Raw genomic sequence first — 25,684 nt, 5'->3', positions numbered from 1 at the left:
GCCAGATCTTCACTGAGTACAAGCTGAGGAAACTCCAGTGTACTGAAAGGTAATTTTATAACTGAGCTCAAGGACCAGACCTCAGCTGGTGTAATATGGTATAGCTGTAGTAGTGTTACATGATCATTTGAAATTCCTGAGGAGTTGGCCCAAATAAATGCTGAACTATCATATGCTGCCTGAAAGTCCACTGCAGAGGCATGAATGAAATGGGCCAGTAAAGCCAGCAGAGCTTTTGTTACTTCGTTATGTCTTGATCAACAGGGGGAACAAGAACTAAGTCAGAAACCCTCCTTTTTCCTTCAGCAATCTCAGAGAAGGCATACAAGGCACACCTGATTCCTATTTAAATGCCAAAGAGATAATGAAAATATATGACTGGGAGCCAAAAAGCCTATCATATTAATTTTTAGTCATGTTAAGGTATGTGTATAACTGTCATGTAGACTAACTATATCTTTATAACATTAACAGTGGATTTTATCTGCAGGAAAGTGTAAATTATGCAGTGTCTTTCTTTTTTTGATTAGAGCTTGTGTTTAAATGAGAGATAATGAGATTGTCAGTCTTTCAGTCAGTGTTTGACATCACTAGAAGTATTTCCAGTTGTTGGTCAGTGCCTTTTATTCTATGGCTCAGATCAACGAATACTGAAAATCTGGGCCTAAATTTTGTGAGATTTATACCACGTAACCACCCTGGTTGCAGCACATTTTCTTTGTTACATAGAGAAAGAAACAAAAGCTATCAAGTAACTTTGACCATTCAAAATATCTGCAAAGAATAGTGCTTTTCAGTCATAAAGTATTTATCTCCTACCTTGGCAAGGCACTGCAGTGATCAGAGGACACTGAAGTCCCATCTTTGATCTGGCAAAATATCTGTCTGTGTTGTACAGCCAGTCGAGGTCCAACGCAAGGCCCATTACACTGTGAACAGAGAAAAGAAGTACTTAGAGGAGGAAGAAGGAAAGACATATTGCCTTTCTATAAGATGGTTGATGAAATAAAAAGTACATTGTTGTGAAGTAATCATGAAGCTTTCAAGCACTTTCTGTAGCTCTGCAGGCTTTGGAGGCTGCATGCACAGTCACCTTGTCACCTACCTGTCCATCCTCCAGCAGTATTAAAGGTGCATTTCTATCACATCGCATTTCTATATCAGTGCATTTCTACAACATATAAATCTTGGTAGATTTATTCCCCTCTCCTCTTCAATAGTTCAATCTTAAGTACATCTATTAGGGCAAATAAAATGCTCTCGGGTCATTGGCAAAGTTATGCTCTGTACAGGAAATCTCAATACATTTCTTTCACTGTGCATTTTGCAACTTGCAAATTTAGGAGAAAATAGTTAATATTCAAGAACATATTTAACCACAAACATATTATCCTGAAATTAATAATTTAAAAGTACTGTAGGACAATAAATAAAAGAAAGCATTATGAACATAGCAGATCTACAAGCTTGTTCCAGCACTGAAGTTATCCTAACATATGCAAGCATGTCAGTTACATGCTTGCTGTTAAACTCTCCCTACTCCTCTTCTTAGATCAAATCAAAATTAATAGCTTGTATGAAGCAAGTGATTCTTTCTCTCTCTTTGTGTGTCTGTCTATCTGTCTGTCTTTTTCTTTAAATTAACCAGTATGAAACTGTTTAGTTTCCAAGTATGTGGAAATGATACTCAGGAACAGAAGGAGAGTTTGAAGAAAGGGACCGTAAAGTGAGGAGAGAAGACACAGAGCTGCTGACCTAACCCTTCTCCCCAGGCATTCAAGAGACCTATTTTATGCTGCTCTGCCCTTCTCACATCATATTGACTTCTCGCTGCTATTTGTTCCACCCCTGCCAACTGAAGAGAGTCAGCCCTGGGCCAGGCTCCTCATTAAGCAAGGTGCACGGAAATGTCCTCTGTTAAAGCATGGGGAGCCCTTCTGTAATACCTGTACAGGCTAGCAGCCCACATCATCAGCAAGCCCAAGTGAACAGTCTTGAAGCGCTATGTGATTATAAGAAAACCCAAACTGTGGAGGTCAAATACTACACAGAATTACAGTTACAATTAAATGAAAGAAGATGGAAGGGAAAGGAAAGGAAGGAATTAATTCTGAAGGGAGGAGAGGAGGTCACTGTTTTTTTTCTTTGTCCCCTGAGAAAGTTAACCACTAAATCTGGGCAACAGAAATGTCAGTACACCCTATGGTACTACTCGGCATGTCACTGATACCCAGCCAGCTATCTGTTTCTAAATGTAGTTTAATAATGCTCTTGTCACTTGGAACTAAGCTGAATAGGCTCACATGAAACTTGAGGGGTTTTTAAAGTCATGTATGAGAAATATTATATTATTATAATTCACAAAGGTCAGGCATAACAAATAAATTCAGACCTCTTTGATCATCTTAGCTAGGTATGCTGTTATGGGGAACAGTATAACCCACAAAGATCTACAAAGCAAGGGTGAGGCTGTGTGCAAGGATAACCAGTCCTCACCTGGAATTCTAAAAAGAGTAAAAATAGGGTAAGATGTTTGTTTCATATAGAAGACTTGTTCCATGCTTTACTCATAAATGTAATATGATAACTCTATCTATCTTTATAAGAGACACAGACAAGAGTTTTAATGAAGTTATTTCCAACACCGTTTTGAACAGCAAGTTCTAGTTACTGAAGACACATTTTTCTACCAACATTGTAAAAAACTGATGCTGCACACTGTACTGTGCATATTACTTCAAGTAAATAAAGAATACATGTGATTAATGCCAAATTAACATATTACTTGGACATCTAATAGCATGAGATAGCACTTATTGTTTTCAAATTGACTAACCACATTCTAATGAGAAAAAGATACAGAATATTTCATGGTAGTTCATTGTTTTAACAAGATTGATGGCATTAATCCAGATAATTATTTCCCTAGCTTTCTCTTGAATTGTACTAAACTAACTTCCTTATCTTTACTTGACTCATAATTTCAATTAGATGTTTGACTACTTTGGATTTGTCAGTTGTTTTTCCTCTTTCCCTTTGAAAATGCCTGTTCTACCAAACACGACATTAAAAGTAATGTTGGCATCTGGCTTGAAAGTCTAGCAAAATTTGCCTCTGTGGTTTCAACTCTGCCTCTCACTTACCCCTCTGGAGTGCTATACCCCTGTGTAAATCACCACAATGAGTATCATCAGGTTTAAATGCATAGGTTTCTACCTGCAAGTCTGAACTGTAGCAGGCTCAAGAATATTCACACATAGTTCAGTCTTGTGAGAGTGGAGAGAAAAGGGAGGAAGGCACATAGCAATGATTAGTGTCAGCTTGTAATCCACAATGTACAGGTAAGCACCCTTTCAGGAAATCTCAAATTGCACAGAGAGACAAAGACAAAGCAAACTCTTGACTGAATTCCCCATGACAAGAAAATTTAGCTCCAAATACTTCAGAACATTTGCTATTTATAGAGGGAAACTTTAAAGATCTCATCTTTGGACAAAGCTCTAAGAAAAGAATTTTAAGATCTGAAAATCAGCACAAGGTAATCTTAAAATGATTTTAGCCTCCCATTCCACATTTCATCATGAAGCAAATGAAGAAACCTCTCAGTTTAAGAGGGTCTCAGGCAATAGTAGAAAGCTTGTAAAACTGGGTTGTTGCAGTACCTATCACAACCTCCAGTCCAGCCAAAACTGAAACACAGTAACAAAGAGGTAAAAGGAATTGTTGACTTAAGAGTAAGAGTTATTTCCTGTACATGTCACGTGTTATTATAATGAGAAACTGAAAGAATAAACCTTTTCAGTGGGGACAATACAGTGGTCTGCAGTGAAGGTCCTGTTTACAGATAGCCCTTCTAGGGAATACACAGGAACTTCAGGATCCAAGGGATGCAGTGCATTAAATATGAGGTTGACAGAGTTGAGGAAACTAACTGCCTCCTCAAAAGCCTGTATGCCATAATGTAAATACCCTGGGGTGCAAAACTACTCCTTTCATCTTCCATCCCATACTACATGGCTCTTATGTCCTTGGATTACCTGCTTGCTCCTTACCTGACCCCAAGAGGAGGCCACCCACTCAACACAGGGCTGCATGTTACAGTTTTGAGTATCCATAGGGTGTTTGGATCCCTGGGCACAAATGTCATTTGACATTGGGACAGAATGGCCTTTAGCTGTCAGTCGCTGACACGTCACTCGCCGAGTCTGGATGCCTCCACCACAACTCCGTGTGCAAGAAGACCATGATGTTACCATCCATCTATTGGAGAAAGGCAAAGAGGTCAGGGAGCATACACATGCTATAAATGTGACAACTGCAGGAGCATTAGAGTCAACAGAACTTTACAGATTGGACTGAAGAAAGCCAGCATGGCTTGGTTCCTTTTGGAAACATTCCTGGAAGATGTTGAGTGCCTCTTCTTCCCACAGTAGTTACTGAAAATTGACCTAAACGAGTGAAAGCTGAGAAAAGAACACCTCTTTTATTTAAGTGTCTCTTTCAGGGTTCTTTGGGCCTAGAATTTACTTTTTTTCTATAAGATTGTTTTTAAAAGCGTTGTAAATATTTCTATCTCAGACATTGCAGGGGACATGTCTGCTTCTATATCACTGTCCCATAGACGCCTTGACCACAGGCTACAGTCACAACCTCAGCAACGACCAGTTTGTTTCTGCTCCTTCACAGGGAATCTTTTCCCTGGAAAGACACCGGAGTAGCCTATAAGCCACTTTGATCTTACTGCTGAGAGAGGAGCCAAGAGCCTGCTAGCTCCTGGTACTCCTGGCCCACTCTCTTTTCTCCTTGACACTTGGGATAATCCAGAAGAGCCAGAAGGTTGCTCAGAGATGTGGTCGGTGCATAGTTAGCTCAGGGACAAAAAACAACTTTTTCCTTTTCTCTTCTGGACTATGCATTCAATAGTTGAAGCCGAGACTCAGGGTCAATACCTGCTAGGTTTGAAATAAAAACAATCTAACAAGTTAAAAAGATATGACAACAAAAAATATTAGCCCATGTTCCTAACTTTACCAATAGTGACAACATACTTTGTATGTCTAGGCCTTTTTCTCTTGTGAAATATGAAAAGGCCAGGATTTCTTGCTATAATGTGCTACCACTTTCTCCGGCTGTTAAATTTCCCCATGAAAGAAGCAAACCCCTTGAGAACTACCATCTACAGCTGTATTCATACACTCTGGCTGTCAGCAGCCCTTTCCAACAGAGTGGTGAAACATTCATACAGCTGAGTTTTAGAAAGAGATATTGGTAAGAGTAGGAGAGAGGCAAGTGCTTACTAATTTCCTGAAGAGATTTATGGTTGAGCTGTTTACTTCATTAAGTTTCAAGATACTCTGCAGAATTTGCATGTTACTGCAAGGAAAATGATGTCTCTCATGTGCTGAGCCCACAGCAGTTAGGATTACGTTGCAAAATAGACTATAGGTAATCTCCAGTCTCATGGAGAGGCATTCACTATCATTTACTAGTGTTCTGCAGATGATTAACTCCCACGACCACAGAAATATGTATATAAACAAACATATGCCTGACAGGAAAAATAAAAATAGTACTACTTGAAGTTTGATGAAGCTGAGTCTGAAGTTTCTTTGTCCAGCTCTGCTCTGTCTTTCAATCAAGTTTTGTTTCCAAGTATACATTTCAGTAGTTTCTCAGTAGCTGAGAGAGGAGTGTAGGTCACATTACAGTTCAAGAAAAGACATAAAAGAATTCCCATGGAAATACTGTCATCTGCAAGTCAAACTACTGTTAATGAGCGTGTTTCATATTTCATTCATTCAGCTGGTAACTCAGAAAATATATGTTTAAGAAGAGGGACAGGGGTATATTATTGAAGGTAATTAAAGTGAACCAGAGTGGTAAATCTGTCTGCTTTATGCTCCTCAGGTTGCTTAGCACCACTACTCACATCAGATTAGGTCCTATTTTTTAATATAGGGGTACAACTCCAGAATCGCTCTGCTTGAACAAGAGAAATTGCACCAATTTCCACTGAGACCCTGGCCATTTTGCAAGTGCCTGTATGCTGAAACATAGTATATGCACAAAAGAAATAAACTGCAGGGGGAGAAAGAGGTAAAAACATAATATGGAAAGCTCTTAAACACATCTCAGTGGAGGAGTCACTGAATTGTAGAACTACGGCATATTTGACATGGACAGCATATAACAGTACACTGACTCTGTATAGATGCTTTGGTCAAAATCTCTTTTGCAACAAAAGGTGGCAAAGGAGGAAAGCATGTCTGGGAAGGAAGGAAAAAATGAAGAGAAGGACCTTAGTATAGTCAGAAGTCTTGCAAGCTGTCCTAGCTCAAGTGTATTTAACTGAAAGACAGTTTTAAGCAGGTTACAGTCCCTAAGAAACTACAAGCTAGCAAATTCTATTAGGTGTCAGAGCTCAGTTTGACCTCCTTCGTACACACTGGATCCAAGCAGATGTGCACCTGAGAAAGCTCAAACTGTTCAAGTGCTTGGGACTGTGCATGGAGGTGCTGAGAAAACTGGTTGATGTCCTTGCAAGGTTGCTGTCTGTTGTCTCTGAAAGGTTGTGGTGACTGAGGAGAAAATCTGGGGACAAGTTTTCCTTTGAGTCAAGATGTTGTTCTATGTTTTTACAACAAGTAGTATCAGTCAATCTGGAAAATGCTTTGAAATATTGATATGCTACATTTTTGTACTGTATTTTGACTAAATGTGAAACAAAGCTGGAATTCAATATTCAAATGCACTAACCTGCCAGAAAGATTTTGGCTCTTGGTTCAGATTTGAAATTTGTGGCTTATATAGACCTATCTCTAATTTTGATTTATTTCATTTTTTGATCTTTTAAAAATGAGCCATTTTTAAGGACATATACTGCTCAAAGGAAAATGTTGTTAGTCTAAGACATCATGGTTTTTTTGAGTGAGTTGACAGATGCTCTATGGTAGTCAGCCATCTGCACTATCTTTCCTAATTAGAGTCAGCTACTGAGACAGATTATTCCCTAGGGCCTAGATTATTGCAACTGAGGCTAAATTTCTTCTGCTCACTTTGCAATCATCTCTTCTGTATGTGGAGCATATTAAAGTTATACCAAGAAAATACACAGATATCAGGTCAGTGTTTGTTCTTAAGTGAGGAACTGACCTATAAGGGCTTGAACATCTGGTAGTACTTAATAGGAGGAGGAGGATATCAATTTATTTTACTATAAAATTTCAACTTACAGTAGTGCATGAAGGCTCTAATTAGGACGAAATCTTTCCTTTCATGAAGTGAAACAATAAGTAGAAGGCACTGTCACTTCCCCAGGTAATTTAAACTTATGGTAAAGATAAGAACAATTTAAATACTCAGTGAGGTTTGAAATAAATAGAGACAAAAATTGAGTTTCCTACCTCACCGCAAAAGCCGAGAAGCTTTCTTGGCTACTAACACTATGTGTGAAGAATTAAAAGATACCATTAGGTTGTAAACTACGCTAATAAAGAGTGGGCAATAGCTCCTCCATGCTCCTAATCATGGAAGGAGTAGAGACAGTCCCTGACATGTACTGTCTGTGTTTTCTACAAAACTCAATACAAACTCCTATCTCTCTAGGTTAAGCATCCATGAACTCCCTTTCAGTCGTGATTTTTCCCCAGAGAGGCACTAGAGAAGCTATGACAGCATGTTGTCCAGTGCAAAGAACTACTCAGGGCATCCTAAAGGCCTGAATGACATCGTAACATATGGACAAACCGTGAAGGGCAGTCTCTCCTGTTACAAGGGATAGGCTGCAGGGCTGGCTTGGGCTTCTCTTTGCAGTGGGATGCGTTGACTTCAGTTCCATCCAGTAAGCACCTCAGCTGGGGCAGTTGCACCCCTTTGTGGCCGCAGGAAGCCGAACAAGCCATCAGCTTGTCCACTGACCATCGGTATTCTGCCAAAAAGCACAGGAGAGCCATGTTAATACTTAAGAACAGCCATCAGGAGATCCTTATAAAACACAGGGTGAGAGATGTTCTCCATGATCAAAATCACACTAAAATACATGGACTCATGTAAAGGGGAGCTGTTTATGACTAAAAAGCATCAAGCAGTGGACAAAGGAATGAAATTACAGCTTACTTAAGCCATTGACGGTCTTTGGTATAACAACCCCCCATTCTTTGGAGCTAAGAAGTATCAGACATAAGAAGTAAACGATATGGTACAGCCATTAAGGCATTAGTCAGTGATGCAGGGCATTGTAAAACCCTGCATTTCTACAAATTTAATTGGGTAATTCATTAAGCTTGTTTATCTGCAGCTATGTATAAAAAGGAGTCAGCAGTTTCAAAAGGCCATTGTAAGTGTGAGGCTGTCAGATACCATGGCAATGGCAAGTATGAAAGCTCCTGGGATGCCGATGAAAACAGCTTTATGTTTGATACATGTGGTACACATATCTACTGGAAAAGTCTAGTAGCATTTATATGAAAATAACCTTTTCAAAGATTTCTGAAAAAGTACAGCAAAGGGAATTTTATAGTGACACAAAAAGTAGAACATCATTAAAAGTAATATTAGAATGATTTCACAGGGTCTTTTTTTCTTAAACAGTATCTTCAGTGCCCAGAGATTTCTTCCTATTATAGTCAGTCAGATATTTCCATTTGACCTATGAAAAAAAGGAATTATTAATTCTTGTAGTAGTATATCCTTTCATCCCTTTCCAAAGGTCATCAAATCCCATATCACACACCCCTAGATAGTTCAGAGGGCATGCTCAGATGCTAGATCTTTAATAGATACCAGACTAGTATTGTCTGATTAAGTCCCTAGAGTCCCAATGATTCATTCCAGTTGATGATTTTTTCAAGTACTTTCACATCATGAAATCGTATTGCAGTGTTTCAAAAGATGTAAATATAAAGTTCAGTAAATATTTCACATTTCTCATTCCAAATCTACTTTTAAAACTGGCAAAACTTATTTCAAAACCAAAGTTCTAACTGAAATAAAAAAAAGCAATGGGCGAAGATGTGGGCTAGAAGTGTGAGACAATTCCATTTTGTCTTTCTCTTTTGTTTGATAACAGGTTTGAGGCTGTGGTGGAGCTGAAAATACAAGTCCAGCACATAGCCAAACACTTAAAAACACCCATCCTACTTTTACATGGTCTGCGAAGGGATTTCCTGAATCTTGCACTCAGATCCTGCCATCAACAAGACTGAACCAGCCTAAAGTAATTGAATGAAAGAAAAACGTGCAAAATACAATAAGAATATTGCATTTTAACATCTTAAAGGCCTATCTCTAAACCATATTTAAAAATACAGTGTATCACACTTTCACAACAATGATCCATGGGACTCATTATTAAGCATTCTTATTTTTAAAAGGTGTGATTTACTGGAGATGTGGTTAACGGCCGTTACTGGTAGAACCTTACATCAGTGTGTTTCTCACCTAGTAGATCATACAGATTATCCAGCTTCAAGGTGAATGGGGGAGTTGCAACACACTTAAAATTTTATTGGAAAATTTAAAGTAAAGTTAAATCTCCTCTCCACATGATCCCTGACAATTACAGCAATGAAAGCTGCATGTTCTGTTCCAGTCCTTCTTTGCTGCTCTGTGTCTTCATGTTTGGTATGTACTTTCAGTTTTGCTTCTACGGTAATTATAACAAAGTGACGACATTTTTCCAAAGGGTTTTCAAGTCAGAGAAGAGTATGAAATAGTGATTTACAAAAATTAAGGGAGGGGCTTCTGATTTTGGAGGTCTGATCTATGACAGTTCTGTCTTCAAGTTTCTGACTGGCTTAGTACACATAGGTGCAGCTTGATTCAGTATATGCTATGTGCTCAGCAAAACAGAAATATCATGTGTCATTCTGGGAAAGTAAAAATCAAGACTCCCCAAATTAAATACTCAGTATGCCTGCAAATCTATTTGGACCAGTAAAATACCACAACACCTATTTTCTACTGTGAGTCAAAGTCATAGCTTTAGAGCTGAGAAATCTGGAGTGATAAAGGCCATGCAAGGACGGCCATGCCAGGAGCTCCAAAGAACACCAGAATTAAAACTAGAAAGTTACCTTGTATTGCTAGGGATGCTTTCTGTGTGAGTGAGCCAGCCTCATTCTCAGCAAGGCAGCTGAATTCACCTTCCAAGGCATCACTAATGTTGAGTATCTGAAGAATGCGACCTGCTGCCAGGATGTGGTGCTTCAGATTGAGAGGCTCACCAGCAAAAAACCAGGTGATGTTTGGAGTTGGATGACCTTCCACAGCACAACCTAAAAAATTGGAACATGAAATAAAGCTGCTGAGTGTGCATTTACTGCACTTAATGTAAAAATAAATGATTTGAAATGATCAATATTATGGAAAAATTTGCTTCCATACAATTTTACCCAAATTTTTTTCATAATCAAAAATACAAATACTGTGGTAGTGAGTACCTTCTCATCAGCTGAAAGAAAAACCTAAAAGCTACAATATCAGCCACATAAAAATCTCAGATCACCTGAGAAATATTTATATCATGCGTTCTTTGGCTCCCATTAAAGCAGGTCATTCTCATTTTATTACTGAGGAAGGTAGGACACAGAAGTTATATACCTAGTATAAGCTATGAGCATGTTAGAAGCAGGTTGAACATGAGAGTCACATACAGACTCTGGTCTCCAAATCCCTTACGTAAACCACAGAGCCACCTTATTTCTTCTTCTTCTTTTTTTTTTTTTTTTTTTTTTTTAACAATGAGAATATGTAAAAATTCAGAAGTATTCTGTTACACAAAAAGTGTACTGAAAAAAATGAAAAATTTATAAAATCAAGCCTTCAAAGGTTACAAAATAGTGGCAGCAAGATAATATAAGTATGTCTGAGCTTTTGCTGCCACATTGCTCTTACATGTGTTAGCGCATATGTGCAATTCTCTCAAAAAAGCCCCACAAAACTGAAAAAAATGACCATCCTGAAGCATTACTTGGACCTGCCTATGGGTCACCAGCAAAGCTGATGAGGTTTAAGTTTACAGTTCAGCCTTTGCCCTTTGTACAACAAAGTAAGAGTATCCAGAAGTTACTACTTTCAGTGATCCTCATACCAGCTACATAGTTTGCCAGTTTCAGTGATAAGTTGCTTACTAAAGCAGATTTTTGTACATCAAAGAAAAGGCAGGTAAATACTTTTGACTGCTTGTGGTTTAGGCGGGTCCTGCACCTCCAAACATCACTGATATGTGAAAGGTCTGGCTGAGTTTCCGAGTGCAATTTATACTGTTTATTACTTCATTGTACTGCAGATTTATGCTGTTATTTTTAAATTAATATCTATCTGTAATTAATGACATTCCTGTATACAGTACCTTACACATGAGTCCTTCCCAAAGAAGCTTGCTACGTAGACAAAAATGACACATGCACTAAGTATTCATACTAGCACCGTTCAAAAAGAAAAGTATAAAAACAAGAACAAGTTTACAATACTAAAACATGGAAGACTGATCTAAGGGTGCTAAGGCAATAATTGAGGTCCTATCAGCGAATATTATTTCACAGTCAACTCCATGACATTTGACTATTATTACTATTATTTATTGCTCTCTTTGACAAATAAAGATGTTATTATGGTGCCTTTGTAGCTGCTTTACACAATGGACACTCATTGTGATGCAAGATGTTTGTTATCGTTCTTCTTTCTAGTATAATCCCGTCAAAACTCAGTGCAATGATGTTTTTCACTGCCTCATTTCAGCATAACTTCTGTAAGTCCCTGCCACTTTAACAGTGAAATTAACCTTTGAGTCCTATTGGAAGTTATTCACAACAACTGCAAGTGATTCACCTGTAACTTTTTCACCTGCACTTTTACAAGTAAATTGATCATAATTCTTCATTTAAATCTTTAAGATTTGTTTTTAAATCTTCTTGACTGAAGAATGAAAAGATTACAAATGTGCCCTTCAAACTAAAGTAAAATCAAAACCTAGGAATAACTTAATAGAAAAAGGAAAATATCATAATATAGCCTTTTTTGTAGAAGAGAAGGAAATCGGCTTTCTTTATATTTTTGCTACACTATAAAGTGCTGCTTTTCCAGGATGCTACAGATTTTGGTCAAATTCTCACTTGATGGAAATAGCTCCACTCATTTCAAAGAAAATGTGGTGATTTACATAGTTGATAAATAAATAAATAAATAATAAACAAATAAACTGCCATAAATATTTTGGAAATATGTCACATGTGGACTAATCAAAAAGTCTTACAATTTCATATAATACTACGTTCCTACTCACGCTCTTCCCAAAGAGGTTCCACTTTAGAGTTTTTCCTCTTACTGTCTCTTGCTACTTTTTTAACAGATGTGGATTTGGGTCTATCTAAGAGTTGCTGGAGTAACCATTTCTGTTATTTAACAGATGAAGCTGTGTTAGGCTTTCACTCATCGTTACTGTTCTGCCTAACCTAAACTGGTCATACTCAGAAAATGTTTTCTGATTTCATGTCAGCAACCTCTTGCAAACTGAAAGCTACTATGCTGTAATGCGGCATACACTATATAATCTTGCAACACCTTGCAGTGATAGTGCATGTATTGCTGTTTTTAGTTTCTTATGTTTTGCCACAGTGTCCAAACTTCATCAAGTGATTCATGCACATAGACAGTACTATTATTTGAAGGACCTTGACTGGCACTGAAAGACAGAATTTAAATGCATGCTGCACAAACAAGTAAGAATTTATAACATGAAATGTAACCAATCAGTCAGCAATGCTGAGGAGTATCATTAAAGTCCACACACATAATTCTACTGGACGTTTCAATTCACAGAAGAAGAGGTATTTTGTTTTGGTCTTTATTTTTCATTCTCGGAGGCAAATGAAGTTACAACTATAATTTTTTTGGCCAAAAGTTCTCTTCTTCAAACTGTATGTGTTTTTATCACTGGTACTTTCAATGATATCCTGCTTCAGAATGCCATTATACTGCTGGGGCAAAGTTGCTATATGACGTCCTTGCCTGGCATCATAGCTGAGAGAAATGTCCTATACTACTACGTTAGTCCATTAGGAGAGATCCTGAACCGACATAAACTGAGGAAGCATCATCGCAAGACAGCTAAGGTGACTTATAGGAGCTCCAATCAGGACTCTATTTAAATATACACTTCATTCATAAAAATTTATCTAGATTTTACTGAGCTGTGTACCACTACCAGAAGAAAACTACCTCTTTTACTGATCTACCCTGAAGGCTGAAGTGGTTGATTTCCAAAACGTAGTTCAGACCAAATCCTGAAGCAGATTCAAGAAGCAAATCATAGATTCACAGAATCAGTAAGGTTGGAAGGGACCTCTGGAGATCATCTAGTCCAACCTCCCTGCTCAGCAGGGTCACCTAGAGCATGTTAGACAGGGTTGCATCCAGGCAGGCTTTGAATATCTCCAGAGAAGGAGACTCCACAACCTCTCTGGGCAACCTGTGCCAGGGCTCCGTCACTCTCACAGGGAAGAAATTCCCCCTCACGGTCAGGCAGAACTGCCTGTGCTTCAGTTTCTGCCCATTGCCTCTTGTCCTGTCACATGGGACAACTGAAAAAAGTTTCTCCCTGTCCCCTTGACACCCTCCCTTCAGGTACTTGTACACACTGATAAGATCCCCCCTCAGGCTTCTCTTCCCCAGGCTGAAGAGGCCCAGCTCTCGCAGCCGTTCCTCATGGGGCAGGTGCTCAAGCCCTCTGATCATCTTCGTAGCCCTATGCTGGACTCTCTCCAGTAGCCCCATGTCTCTCTTTTAGTGGGGAGCCCAGAACTGGACACAGTACTCAAGATGTGGCCTCCCCAGGGCTGAGTAGAGGGGCAGGATCACCTCCCCCCACCTACTGGCAACACTCTTGCTAATGCACCCCAGGATACAGTTGGTCTTCTTGGCCACAAGGGCACATTGCTGGCTCATGGAATATTTGTCATCCACCAGCACTCCCAGGTCCTTCCCTGCAGAGCTGCTCTCCAGAACATCAGCCCCCAGCCCGTACTGGTGCACAGGGTTATTCCTCCCTAGGTGCAGGACTCTGCACTTGCCCTTGTTGAACCTCAGGAGGTTTCTCTCCGCCCAGCTCTCCAGCCTGAATGGCAGCACAGTCCTCAGCTGTATCAGACACTCCTCCCAGCTTGGTAGCATCAGCAAACTCGCTGAGGAGGCACTCTGTCCCCTCATCCAGGTCATTGATGAAGAAGTTGAACAGGATGGGACCCAGTACTGATCCCAGGGGGACGCCACTAGCCACAGGCCTCCAACTAGACTCCACACCACTGACGACAACCCTCTGAGCTCGGCCTTTCAGACAGATCTCAATCCACTTCACTGCCCACTCATCTAACCCACACTTCCTGAGTTTGCCTAGGAGGATGTTCTGGGAGACAGTGTCAAAAGCCTTGCTGGGGGACATTTTGTCAAGGTACACAATGTCCACTGCTCTTCCTGCATCTACCCAGCCAGTCATTCCATCAGACAAGGCTATCAGATTGGTTAAGCAGGATTTCCCCTTGATGAATCCATGCTGGCTACTCCTGATCACCAGCTTTTCCTCCATATGCCTGGAGATGACATCCAGAAGGAGCTGTTCCATCATCTTTCCAGGGATGGAGGTGAGGCTGACTGGCGTGTAGTTGCCTGGATCCTCTTTCTTGCCCTTTTTGAAGACTGGAGTGATATTGGCTTTCTTCCAGTCCTCAGGCACCTCTCCAGTTCTCCAGGACCTTTCAAAGATGATGGAGAGCGGCCTGGCAACAACATCCGCCAGCTCCCTCAGTACCCGCGGGTGCATCCCATCAGGGCCATGGATTTGTGGATGTCTAGCCTGCCCAGAAGATCTCTAATCCTATCCTCCTCAACCAAAGGAAAGTCTTCCTTTCTCCAGACTTTCTTCCTTGTCTCCAGGTTCTGGGATTCTTGAGGGCTGCCCTTAGCAGTGAAGATGGAAGCAAAGATCACACCATTTGCAACGTTTTAAGGACAAAAGGCAGATGTAGCTGTGAGGACTCTTGCTACTCTTCTTTTGGCCTTGGTTGCTACTCTGAACTAACAGTAGGAATTGGGCTACTGTAGTCTTCTCTTGTCTGACTTTTGCCACTTCTCATACCTGTGTAATTGGATGATCCCACTAGCTTCAATTACACTATTGCTGTAGCATAATATGCTGCCTTGTAAACAAGAATTGAAGCTTTCTTGCTCATACAAAACAGGAGAATTCATAGAAGATGGAAAAAGCCACCTGTGACCCTTGGTATGTTCCAATCACTTAAGAGCTATATCCAGGCATAGTGGAAACCCCAGCTGCAGCTAGTGAGTGCAAATACTTGGCCATTCACGGGTACAGTAGCTACACCAGGCTTTTCACTGTCCTGTCACTGGCAAACCTTCCCTGGGTCCAAAGTAGGAAAGGAGCTAGGTTGAATTAAACTGCCCTTTCGGATTGGCTCACTCTGTATAAAAAAACATACTACTGACATCAAGGACTCCCAGGTGAAAGATAAATAACAGATATATTAGATTGTGCAGTCACAACCACAATGTTTCACTGGCAAAAAAATAGCGAGCACAGCTAAATCTTTTAAGAAAGAGAGAAAGAAAGAAGAAGAAAAAGGAGAATGAGCGAATGCACATTGCTCAGTGATCCCTCTTTTTCCTTTGTTCCCCTTCTATTTATGTGGCTGAAGAAACTTTGTTACTTCTTGTAATTTCCTTGGCATGGACTAATACAGTTTTACTCTTGGCAGATGTTTCCCTAGTGCTACATTTCCTGACCACAAAAAAACAGCCTTCTTTACTGAAAGAGAGACAGAGAATCAGTCTTCTTTCCCATTGCTGTAAGCTCTCTATTTATTCCTGTTAGGCTTCATTTTACATTATTCCTTTTATTTTGAGTACTGATGTATTTTTTTTCTATTCTTGTTCTCAGAAACAACTCATCCAATCTCCAAAGGACAGTCATTCTCAAGTAGCTGAATGACATCATAGATTTCAGTGTAAACTAGCTAAAGGATATCAAAAGAAATGGAAAACAAAGTAATATAACAATAAATGGATAAACTTAAGAATAAGTGGCTGTGTGACTTTTGCCTACATTATTCTATCTATATAGCCATGACAACTGACAAATGCACACTGTAAATTAAGTTTTACTATTTCTATTTGCAAAACAGGCTGCAGAAGTTAAATAAAGAGAGCAGAAAGGTCAGGCTGATGTTAAATATAAAGGAACTGAAACTGACTTCTGCATGCAACTTATCCTAGTTTGTGTCCTTTTTTCTTTTAAATATTTTACTGCCAAGCAAATCAACACAGTTCTCCTATCACTATTTTGCTTGCCACATACATTATTTCTTCTTTCAAAGTGCATATGTAAACATTAACAAAGGAACAGCTAATAATCCATAATATGAGGGGAAAAAAGAATCAACTCTCTCTTTCCTTGGCATGAGTTACCAATGAGTAATTACTACTTTTTTCCCCACATTTAACAATAAAACCTTACTGACACCTATGAAGCTCACATAACACGTACTGTTCATTTCCATTTGCAGAACCAGATTTCTAAGCCATAGAATAAGGTATTATGCATATTAAATGAGAACAAGAGCACAATAAAAAACTATGTTTCAAAAATATCCTTGTCTCATCTCTCAGGAATAATTTTAATGTCGTTAATGCAGATTACCAACACTTAGTCTCTATTTCCTTCCATCTCTGTGGATACTGATTGCTTTATCTTTCCAGAGCTTAACACTTGTCCCTAGAATGCAATAAACAGCCTGAGAACAAAAAACTGGCTTTATTTCCAGACAACACAGATATTAAAGAGTGTAAATAAATCAGGAAGAATATAAGAAGGCAGGAAGGGAACACTATTTGGGATGATATCTGAGTAGTGAAGGCCCTGGCATGAGAGGAACCATCTTCACCCTTTCTTCTTAACTACTGGGAAAAAAAAAATGCCTTCATCCTCCCACTCCAGGTCTGCTGTGACTCTAAACTGATTCAAAGCAAAGCTGAGTCACAGATATGAAACCTAATATAAATTATACTTTTTGGTAGGGAAAATGTTAATATTTCAAGGATTACAGGGGGATAGTTGGAGGGGAAAGACTTTTAACATTGTTTTAAAAAATGCTAATCATTACTTGAGAGAAAAGAGTAAGTTCATACTAAAAGCTGAATTCAACTCTCCATTAGACCTGTGCAACGTTCACTGTGTAACCACAGAAAGGCTCTGGGTTACCGTGCTAAATCTAAAAAAACCCAGAATACATAGCCTACATAACTCTTCTTTCTCACTCACAGACTTCTGGGATAGAATCAGAAGACTATTAATGATACCGATTATAGGATTACTTTTAGTAGCCTGATACCTCAAACCAGCAGAAAGGTATGGATAAGCAACGGTTAAAATATCAAATATAATATACAAGCACTAAACATAAAAAATACAAAACTGCCTTTAAATAAGATACTTATTCTTAAAACATAGATTGTCTTCATGCATTTTAATTTGTCTAACAAATAGTCCTTTAGTCTATTATTGATTTTCTGATGAATCTCAGATCTTTCTAGTATTAAAAATGAACTCAGAGTAAGGAACTCAATTCCAGATGATGAGTTTTCTTTGAAAGTCCTCTAAGTGAAATAATTCTTACAGTCTAAGTTCAACAGACTTTGCTTTCTTCAATCTCAGTCTACTTAACCTTCCCACCACAGTTAAGTTGTTGCACAGGGGGAAGTAAGCTCACCTTTTCCATTCTGCCAACAGCTAACAGAGGCACACAGAGGTGCACCGTTTCTTACTCGGGGTCGAGCCACAAGCCAGTAGTGGAGCTGGCAATCAAATTCTTGTCCTCTTAGTCTCAGTCTATCACTTTAATCTCTGGAAAGTATTTCCTATTTAAGAGAGAGGTCTGGGCAGCAAAGCCTGGATATAAACACACACTATGGTACACAGTTTGGACACATTGGTATTAATGTTCACCTACATGCTGGCACCTAACAGTGCAGTTTTATATGTATCATTGCTATTCATCACTAATCAGCCTATGCAATAAGGACAGATGTTTGTGCTACGTTACTTGAGAACGCTTTAAATCAAGTAAAATAGTCTGACTTCTTTAAGAGTAAGCATCTCAGACTGCATGTTTCAGGACATCATGAAGTACGATAAATGTAGTTTGTTCAGCAGTAACTGCAGTTAGACTTGCTGACTAGAAAGCCTATTTTCCTGTCTCCACAAGCCAGAGACATGTACCTAACCAAATGTAAAACTGGGAGATGGAAGATGATTACCAACATTTTGCAATCCTGTTACTTTAGAAAAGGAAGGGAGTGATTTAGAAGCAGAATTAGTAGTTAAATTAAAACTGAAAGAAAGCAAACTAAAAATACAGTTCTATGATTCTGTATATATTCTACTGAACTCTATGCCAAAGTGGGCTAGATTAGAAGACTTCATGCTGAAGCCATAAAGATAAAAGATAATGTAGCTACAGAATATGAAACCTGACAGTATTTCCATCATAATCTCTACAGTCAAAGAGTTAAAGAATTCTTTTAAAATAGGAATGACCTCAAGGACAAAATGAGGTCCTGGTAATTTTATTTGCCTTGGAAAAAATGGAAAGAAGCCACAGACCTATTTAAAATGAATATAAGCTTGGTACTGAATTTGGTCCAACTGCCGTAAATTCAGTTTTGCTCTATTTCCATTTTCACTATGAAAATGAGATCAGATTGGCATATAGAAACGCCTCATGAAATTCCTCTTGTATCTATTTTTTTCTTAAGGTGATTGAAATGAGAAATGCAGGTTAAAGTTAAAGGAGATTGCTTTAATTATTATTGCCTTCCTGTATCTAACATACTGGAAAAAAATTGGCAGATTATGTTAAATTTCTTATAATTTTATCAACTGAATTAAGTTAACGTAGGATCATGTCTTAAAGTCTTAAAATCACTACACAAAGCCTGTTTTGCTGAAGTGGCAAAACTAAGAGACAAGTCCTTATAGCTTTAGTTAAATTGGAAAGATTTTCCAGTGTAATAAAAAGGGTAAATTAAAACAGATAGTGTTAACTCATAATGTTATGCAAGCCACTTAATCTTTCACTGCTTTTGTACACTGAATAACATACTTTAAAGGGTATTGTGATCCTTGAAATTGCCAAAAGAAAGGAGTAGTGTGAGTATAATCTTTTTTTCCTAATGATAATTTAAATGAGACCAAATGAACTAGAATTTATGCTACACAAGGAGTTATGTATTTAGGAATCTGTGAAAGAGGGCAATTCAGCTGATGACAGTAGCTTTTTAAAAAAAGTTTTTTAAAATAACTATTTATGGCTCCAAAGGCGCAGTTTAACTTTATTATATTAAATATGACATGGCTGTTAAACAATTTGCAGAACACTTAAACCCAACGCCACACATGTTGTTGCTATTAGATATCATTTACAGAGCACTGTAAATTTACACTGTATTCAGTAAACATTGAGTTAGACCCATTCTCTGCCCCACAGAAGCTGTAAAAAATGTTTCCAAATAAACAGCCACATGGTGAGACCATTGAAAAAACAAGAGAGTTTTCAAGCTGTAACAGTTAACATTGTTTTCAAAAATGACATTGTTTCTCAGAAATTTGAGAACTTAACACACTGAAAATCCTCTATTACAAGGACTGGTTGGAAAACAATTATTAAAGATAAATCATGAAACCTAATCCTTAATGAACGGCTAGAGTATGCTCAAATGCCTCCTTAGCTAATTCTAGTCAGTGAATGGCTAAGGTTGAAAAGCGGCGTACTTCAGTGTGAACCCCTGCTCCACCATTTCTACAGTTCAAGAAGAACTGTAAAAATAAATCTGTGGGGCAAAAATAACAAACAGGCATGTTGAGCAATCACTGAGCAATACTGGAGCACAAGGAGTTCAGCACTAAGGCACAGGAAGAGCTAGTACACAACATGCTTACCAGTCCAGGCAGTGAAGGGCATTGGCACTGTAGAAGCACAGAAACCCTTTCTGTATTTTTAAGCTGGCCTAAATCTGCTACATCTAGCGACACAAGCAGCTTAGGACACTTCTTGTGATGCAGCAAGAACAGCAAGCAGAGTAGAGAAGGTGGAGGGCAGGTAGGTGTGGGAAGCACAGCTGCTTGTTTCAGAGGAAATTGTAACTTCTGACTGGTTAGCAAAGTCCTTTGGCCATTTAGGTGTGGTTTTGAAAAACAATACTTGAGAGGAGAGGGCATTTCAAAACTGTAGTGTGCTCAGGTGAGAAATCCCACAGTGTTTGAAAGGTCTCTGGCAAAGCTGAGGTTCTGCAAGAGACTAAAAGACCTTTTGCATGAAAACGTCAACAGAATGACAGATCCCTACCCTGGGATTTTTGTGGTGATTCTGATTCCCCTGCTTTTTCACCAAAATTTGCCTTGGTGGAGCTAAGTATCATCTATATCTATGTAAGAAAAATATATAGGCAAGCGGACCTCGAAAGGCTTGAAGCCATAAGTTCCAAGGGCTGCAATTCTTTCTACAAAACCAGAATTAAATAGATATAGCCCCAGAGGCCAGTGATACTATTTTACATGGCAGCATTTTGAACCACTGCTACAGAATGGTGGTTCTCCTACTATTTCTTTCATGGTATCAGATTGAAACAATACATTGTCTTGAGGACTTTGCTCTTTTAACCATTATTTAAGAGCTTGATAGCAAAAGGAACAGTGCTTGATTGCCTGAAAAACAAGTACTATTACGAGCGAGATCAAAATGTCTGACTAGGCAAAGGTATCGGGCACTGAATGTACAATATAAATTGCACATAGCAGACATGACCAAAAGAAAAGCCATACATTTCAATGAAAATGCTAACATTTGTAGTTTGATATAGAAGGAATATTCTGCAATACTGCAAGAATGCAATATTTCTAATGGAATCAATGTGATAGTGTCTGACTGGGGAATTAATTGCCATGATAGGGGCATACTCTAGTTATGTATCCAATATTTGTATTTAGCTTTAATTCTGGTATTTTTAGAGATGTAACCAACATAGGAATTCTCATAAATCATGTAACAAGGCAGAGTTTTTGTGGAGACAGAAATGAATGGGATGGACAGCTACATTAACTGGACAGATTATTCCATGAACACACCCAGAGCTTTATCCTCATCACAATGGAAATACTATCATTATGATATATAAAATAATTTTTCTCAAAAAAACATTCTTTAGCATTGAAACTCCAAATTTGAAAACACACTGATGTCCAATTTATTACAGAGGGGGAGGAAGGGGGAAAAAATGATGTTGTGATGAATAGTTTCTCAGAGAGTCATGATTTTATCTGACTCCTACTGCACAACTTCCGCTGCTGTGTATTGCTTTTTCTTTAGGGGAGTGTGGACACTGATTTAATTATAATTACTCAAGAGTTTTCCCTTTGTGGAGATTGTAAATTATTTTGCATTTCTTCTTCCAATTTTTCAACTGTAACTGTAATTCCAAAACCTAGGAAAATCTAGAGTTTGCTCATAGTAGGGTGGGAAAAGGAAGTAAAGGAAAATTTCTGGTGTTTCAGGCAGGTATATTCTTGCTTTTGTGTACAACACCACACATTCAAGAGATTCATACTGGTAGGATCAGTTATATTCACCTGGTTCATCTTCATATTCTTTGTTTTGCACAATTATTTTGAACAAATATCAATCCTATATTTACAGGTGTTTTGGCTCAAGAGCAAGGTACAAAGTAATGGCAGCGCTAACTTTTCTGGCTCTGCTAAAAGATTTCGGTCTTCATGGGGCCATACTTGAAACATGAGTCTGAGCTGTTTCTTCTCCTAACGTAGCGCATGGTATTTGTCTCAATATAATGCACCCCAGAGGTTTTAGGTCCATTCTTTTGTTCAGCAACAGATGTAGATAAATTTTCAGAGAGGCAAATACTAACCACAGAACTGAACTGATCCACTAGACTGAAAAGACTCATGAACTCCAGGCCTTGGCTCTAATACAGTTGGTACTTTCAGAATAAGTCGTTTCTTCGTACTCAGAAGGCTGGCTATTGTGAGCAAGGTGGATACAAAGATTATGTTTTAACCCTCTGCCTTCTGGAACCTCTTCTGGGTATCTAGAGTGACCCTGTACAAAATGAGTGGGAAATACTATTTTTGGTAAAAGGTAAACGAGTAGAAAAATTATTATTGGTAAATGGAATCACTTTCAGGGGAAAGGTTATCATAGTTTTATTTTAAGAACAGCTCACCACCACCAAAGAGCTCAGCTGTCTGCAGAATATGAAACTGTAGTCCAGCTCTTCTGTCTCTTAAATCAGCACTGAAATTGCCAGCTAAGCTCTAACTCTATGATCATTGAGGGTGAGATATAAAAAGAGAAAAAGTCTGCTCTCCAGCACCGTATTTGCAGTACTGGCAGTTAGTAAAATTGTGTTTTGATTTGTGAAGTGAGCAAATTTGATATAGAAGTCATAAGGGAGAGTACAATAAATATGGTACAGCAGGATTTTTTTTTTTACAGTTCACAGAACTTTTTTCGTCATAAAAGAGTACGTGTTATCACCTGACTTATCTATTTTCAGTTATTTTCAGCATCTCCTACATGCAGGTATCTTTTCTTCTTAAATACACAGTATTTAATATATGTAGCATGGTCTGGAAAAAATGAAAATTCAGAATCCTAAGCTGAGTATAAAAGAAGGTTCCCCAATAAACAATCTGAAAAATATTATAACATGTAGTCCCTGTACCAGAAGAGCTCACTACATCAATATCTTTCAGTGTCCCCATGATCCTAATGTCTCCAAAAGGTAGAGAAGTGCTACTACCCCATTAGAGAAGTGCAAAAGCACAGCTCAGAGAGATTCCAAGAAGCACCAGGAAGTCAGTGAGATAAACGGGAATGGAAACCAGGTTCCAAATTATTGCTTTGGCTTTTTCTTATATATTCAGTCACCTCTTCAGATTCCGTATAATAAGCATTGTACTTTAGGAGTTGAATGACATTCATTTCATCAGAAGAATAAAAAGAGAATAAAGGTCAAGAATTTACACAGTGATAGCATCTCCTATTTTTGAATAGGTCTATGCCAATAAAATACATTTCTGCTATTTCTTTTCCAAAATATGAATATTTCATTGGCATCCAGTGAATATTAAAAATGCATATTGCATGTACACACAACATACAGGCTGGCTACAGTTATTACAATATTTAAAAATTTAATTTTTCTTGTATGCCTTCCTTTTCCAAAGACATTGCTTAAGTCTTGCATTGTGCGAAGTAAGAGCTAGATTTACTGTTTGTTTCGGACTGTAGCTATTTTAAATGTTTATGCTCCAATTTTATGAGTTTGTGTTGCACTCCAAAATAAGGACGCATTCTTTCCTGTGGTTGACTCACGAATGCAGTACAAAAGCTTTATCTGGTTATATACAGGGTGCAATGCATCTATCCTTCCTCTTTCAACACAAATATCCTCAGGTACACATTTTATTTTCAGAAATTACAGGAAGATTTATGTTGATCTGAAAAAATATGTAGGGCTTTTAACCTGCTGCTTTGAGGAATGATTTATCAGATGTGTTCACAATCATTTTCTGTGCAACTCAAGAGCTCGTCTTTAACAAAATATATCAGTAAAGCAAGAGATGCCAAGAAATACTGTGCTGTTAAAAAAGTGGTATAAATACATTCTCCTTCCACCTTGCTTTCTTCATTTTGACATCTTATGGATAGTACTGCATTTCTATACTTATATAAATATTCATTTCAAACTCATTTTCCCACAGTCCTGCAAGAATCCTCACTCCGATATTATATTTCATGTATATAAATCAAAGTCATTAAAGTTTCAGATGCAGTTTCAGCTAAAGATTCAAATTCAGATTTTCAGTAAAGATTCAGTTTCAGCATATACACGTATATACACATACACACTTACATAACTGCAATAAACATGATACCCCATATTAAGATGAAGAAACATTTTTGTATCCTATTTTGCATATATTTTGACAAGTCTGCAGAGGTTTGAAACAAAGTCACAACAAATTTGACAAACTGTAGTGAAACCTCAGCAGTTTTAAGACCTTTAGAGTTTCTCATTGAAATGTCTCCAAATACAAGAAACAACAAACTTAAGCCTGCTTATACCTCTTCAAATGAAAATAAGAGTTCTTAATAGTCCCAAACTCTCATCTGCAGCATGTCAGAAATCACAAACACTGGGTCTTGCAACATATGTTTTGCCAAAATAAACATCTACAAAATTCAAGGCTGAGGAATATCTATCTTGTCTTAAAGAAATCAGTGATATTGCTAACATAAGTGAAGAAACTCTGTTGAAAATACATGAACATAGGTATTTTTTAATTCAAAAAGATGATTTCACTAAGTGAAAAGCAGGGGTCCTGGTGAAAAAGGATACAGAGAAGGCAGAATTACTGAATGCCGCCTTTGCTTCAGTCTTCACTGCTAAGGGCAGCCCTCAAGAATCCCAGAACCTGGAGACAAGGAAGAAAGTCTGGAGAAAGGAAGACTTTCCTTTGGTTGAGGAGGATAGGATTAGAGATCTTCTGGGCAGGCTAGACATCCACAAATCCATGGCCCTGATGGGATGCACCCGCGGGTACTGAGGGAGCTGGCGGATGTTGTTGCCAGGCCCCTCTCCGTCATCTTTGAAAGGTCCTGGAGAACCGGAGAGGTGCCTGAGGACTGGAAGAAAGCCAGTATCACTCCAGTCTTCAAAAAGGGCAAGAAAGAGGATCCAGGCAACTACACGCCAGTCAGCCTCACCTCCATCCCTGGAAAGATGATGGAACAGCTCCTTCTGGATGTCATCTCCAGGCATATGGAGGAAAAGAAGGTGATCAGGAGTAGTCAGCATGGATTCACCAAGGGGAAATCCTGCTTAACCAATCTGATAGCCTTGTCTGATGGAATGACTGGCTGGGTAGATGAGGGGAGAGCAGTGGACATTGTGTACCTTGACAAAATGTCCCCCAGCAAGGCTTTTGACACTGTCTCCCAGAACATCCTCCTAGGCAAACTCAGGAAGTGTGGGTTAGACGAGTGGACAGTGCTGTGGATTGAGATCTGTCTGAAAGGCCGAGCTCAGAGGGTTGTCGTCAGTGGTGTGGAGTCTAGTTGGAGGCCTGTGGCTAGTGGAGTCCCCCTGGGATCAGTACTGGGTCCCATCCTGTTCAACTTCTTCATCAATGACCTGGATGAGGGGACAGAGTGCCTCCTCAGCGAGTTTGCTGATGCTACCAAGCTGGGAGGAGTGGCTGATACAGCTGAGGGCTGTGCTGCCATTCAGAGAGACCTGGACAGGCTGGAGACCTGGTCCTGAGTTTCAACAAGGGCAAGTGCAGAGTCCTGCACCTAGGGAGGAATAACCGTAGGCACCAGTACAAGCTGGGGGCTGACGTTCTGGAGAGCAGCTCTGCAGGGAAGGACCTGGGAGTGCTGGTGGATGACAAATATTCCATGAGCCAGCAATGTGCCCTTGTGGCCAAGAAGGCCAATGGTCTCCTGGGGTGCATTAGCAAGAGTGTTGCCAGCAGGTGGGGGGAGGTGATCCTGCCCCTCCCCTCAGCCCTGGGGAGGCCTCATCTCAAGTACTGTGT

General features: G+C 39.0%; 1 protein-coding gene across 1 annotated transcript in view; it reads right to left on the bottom strand.

Annotated features, from left to right (window-relative positions):
• Positions 1-25,684, bottom strand: part of ADAMTSL1 (ADAMTS like 1) — a 473,068-nt gene that overhangs the window by 4,923 nt on the left and 442,461 nt on the right. Inside the window, exons 25-28 of the mRNA XM_062599771.1 lie at positions 10,074-10,274; positions 7,747-7,927; positions 4,053-4,260; positions 820-929 (exon numbers count right to left, since the gene is read on the bottom strand). Coding sequence (XP_062455755.1) covers positions 820-929; positions 4,053-4,260; positions 7,747-7,927; positions 10,074-10,274 — 700 coding nt within the window. The remainder of the gene's footprint in view (positions 1-819; positions 930-4,052; positions 4,261-7,746; positions 7,928-10,073; positions 10,275-25,684) is intronic.

Source organism: Rhea pennata, chromosome Z, assembly GCF_028389875.1.
Source record: "Rhea pennata isolate bPtePen1 chromosome Z, bPtePen1.pri, whole genome shotgun sequence".
Taxonomy (NCBI): domain Eukaryota; kingdom Metazoa; phylum Chordata; class Aves; order Rheiformes; family Rheidae; genus Rhea; species Rhea pennata.
This window is presented reverse-complemented; position numbering and strand designations above follow the sequence as displayed.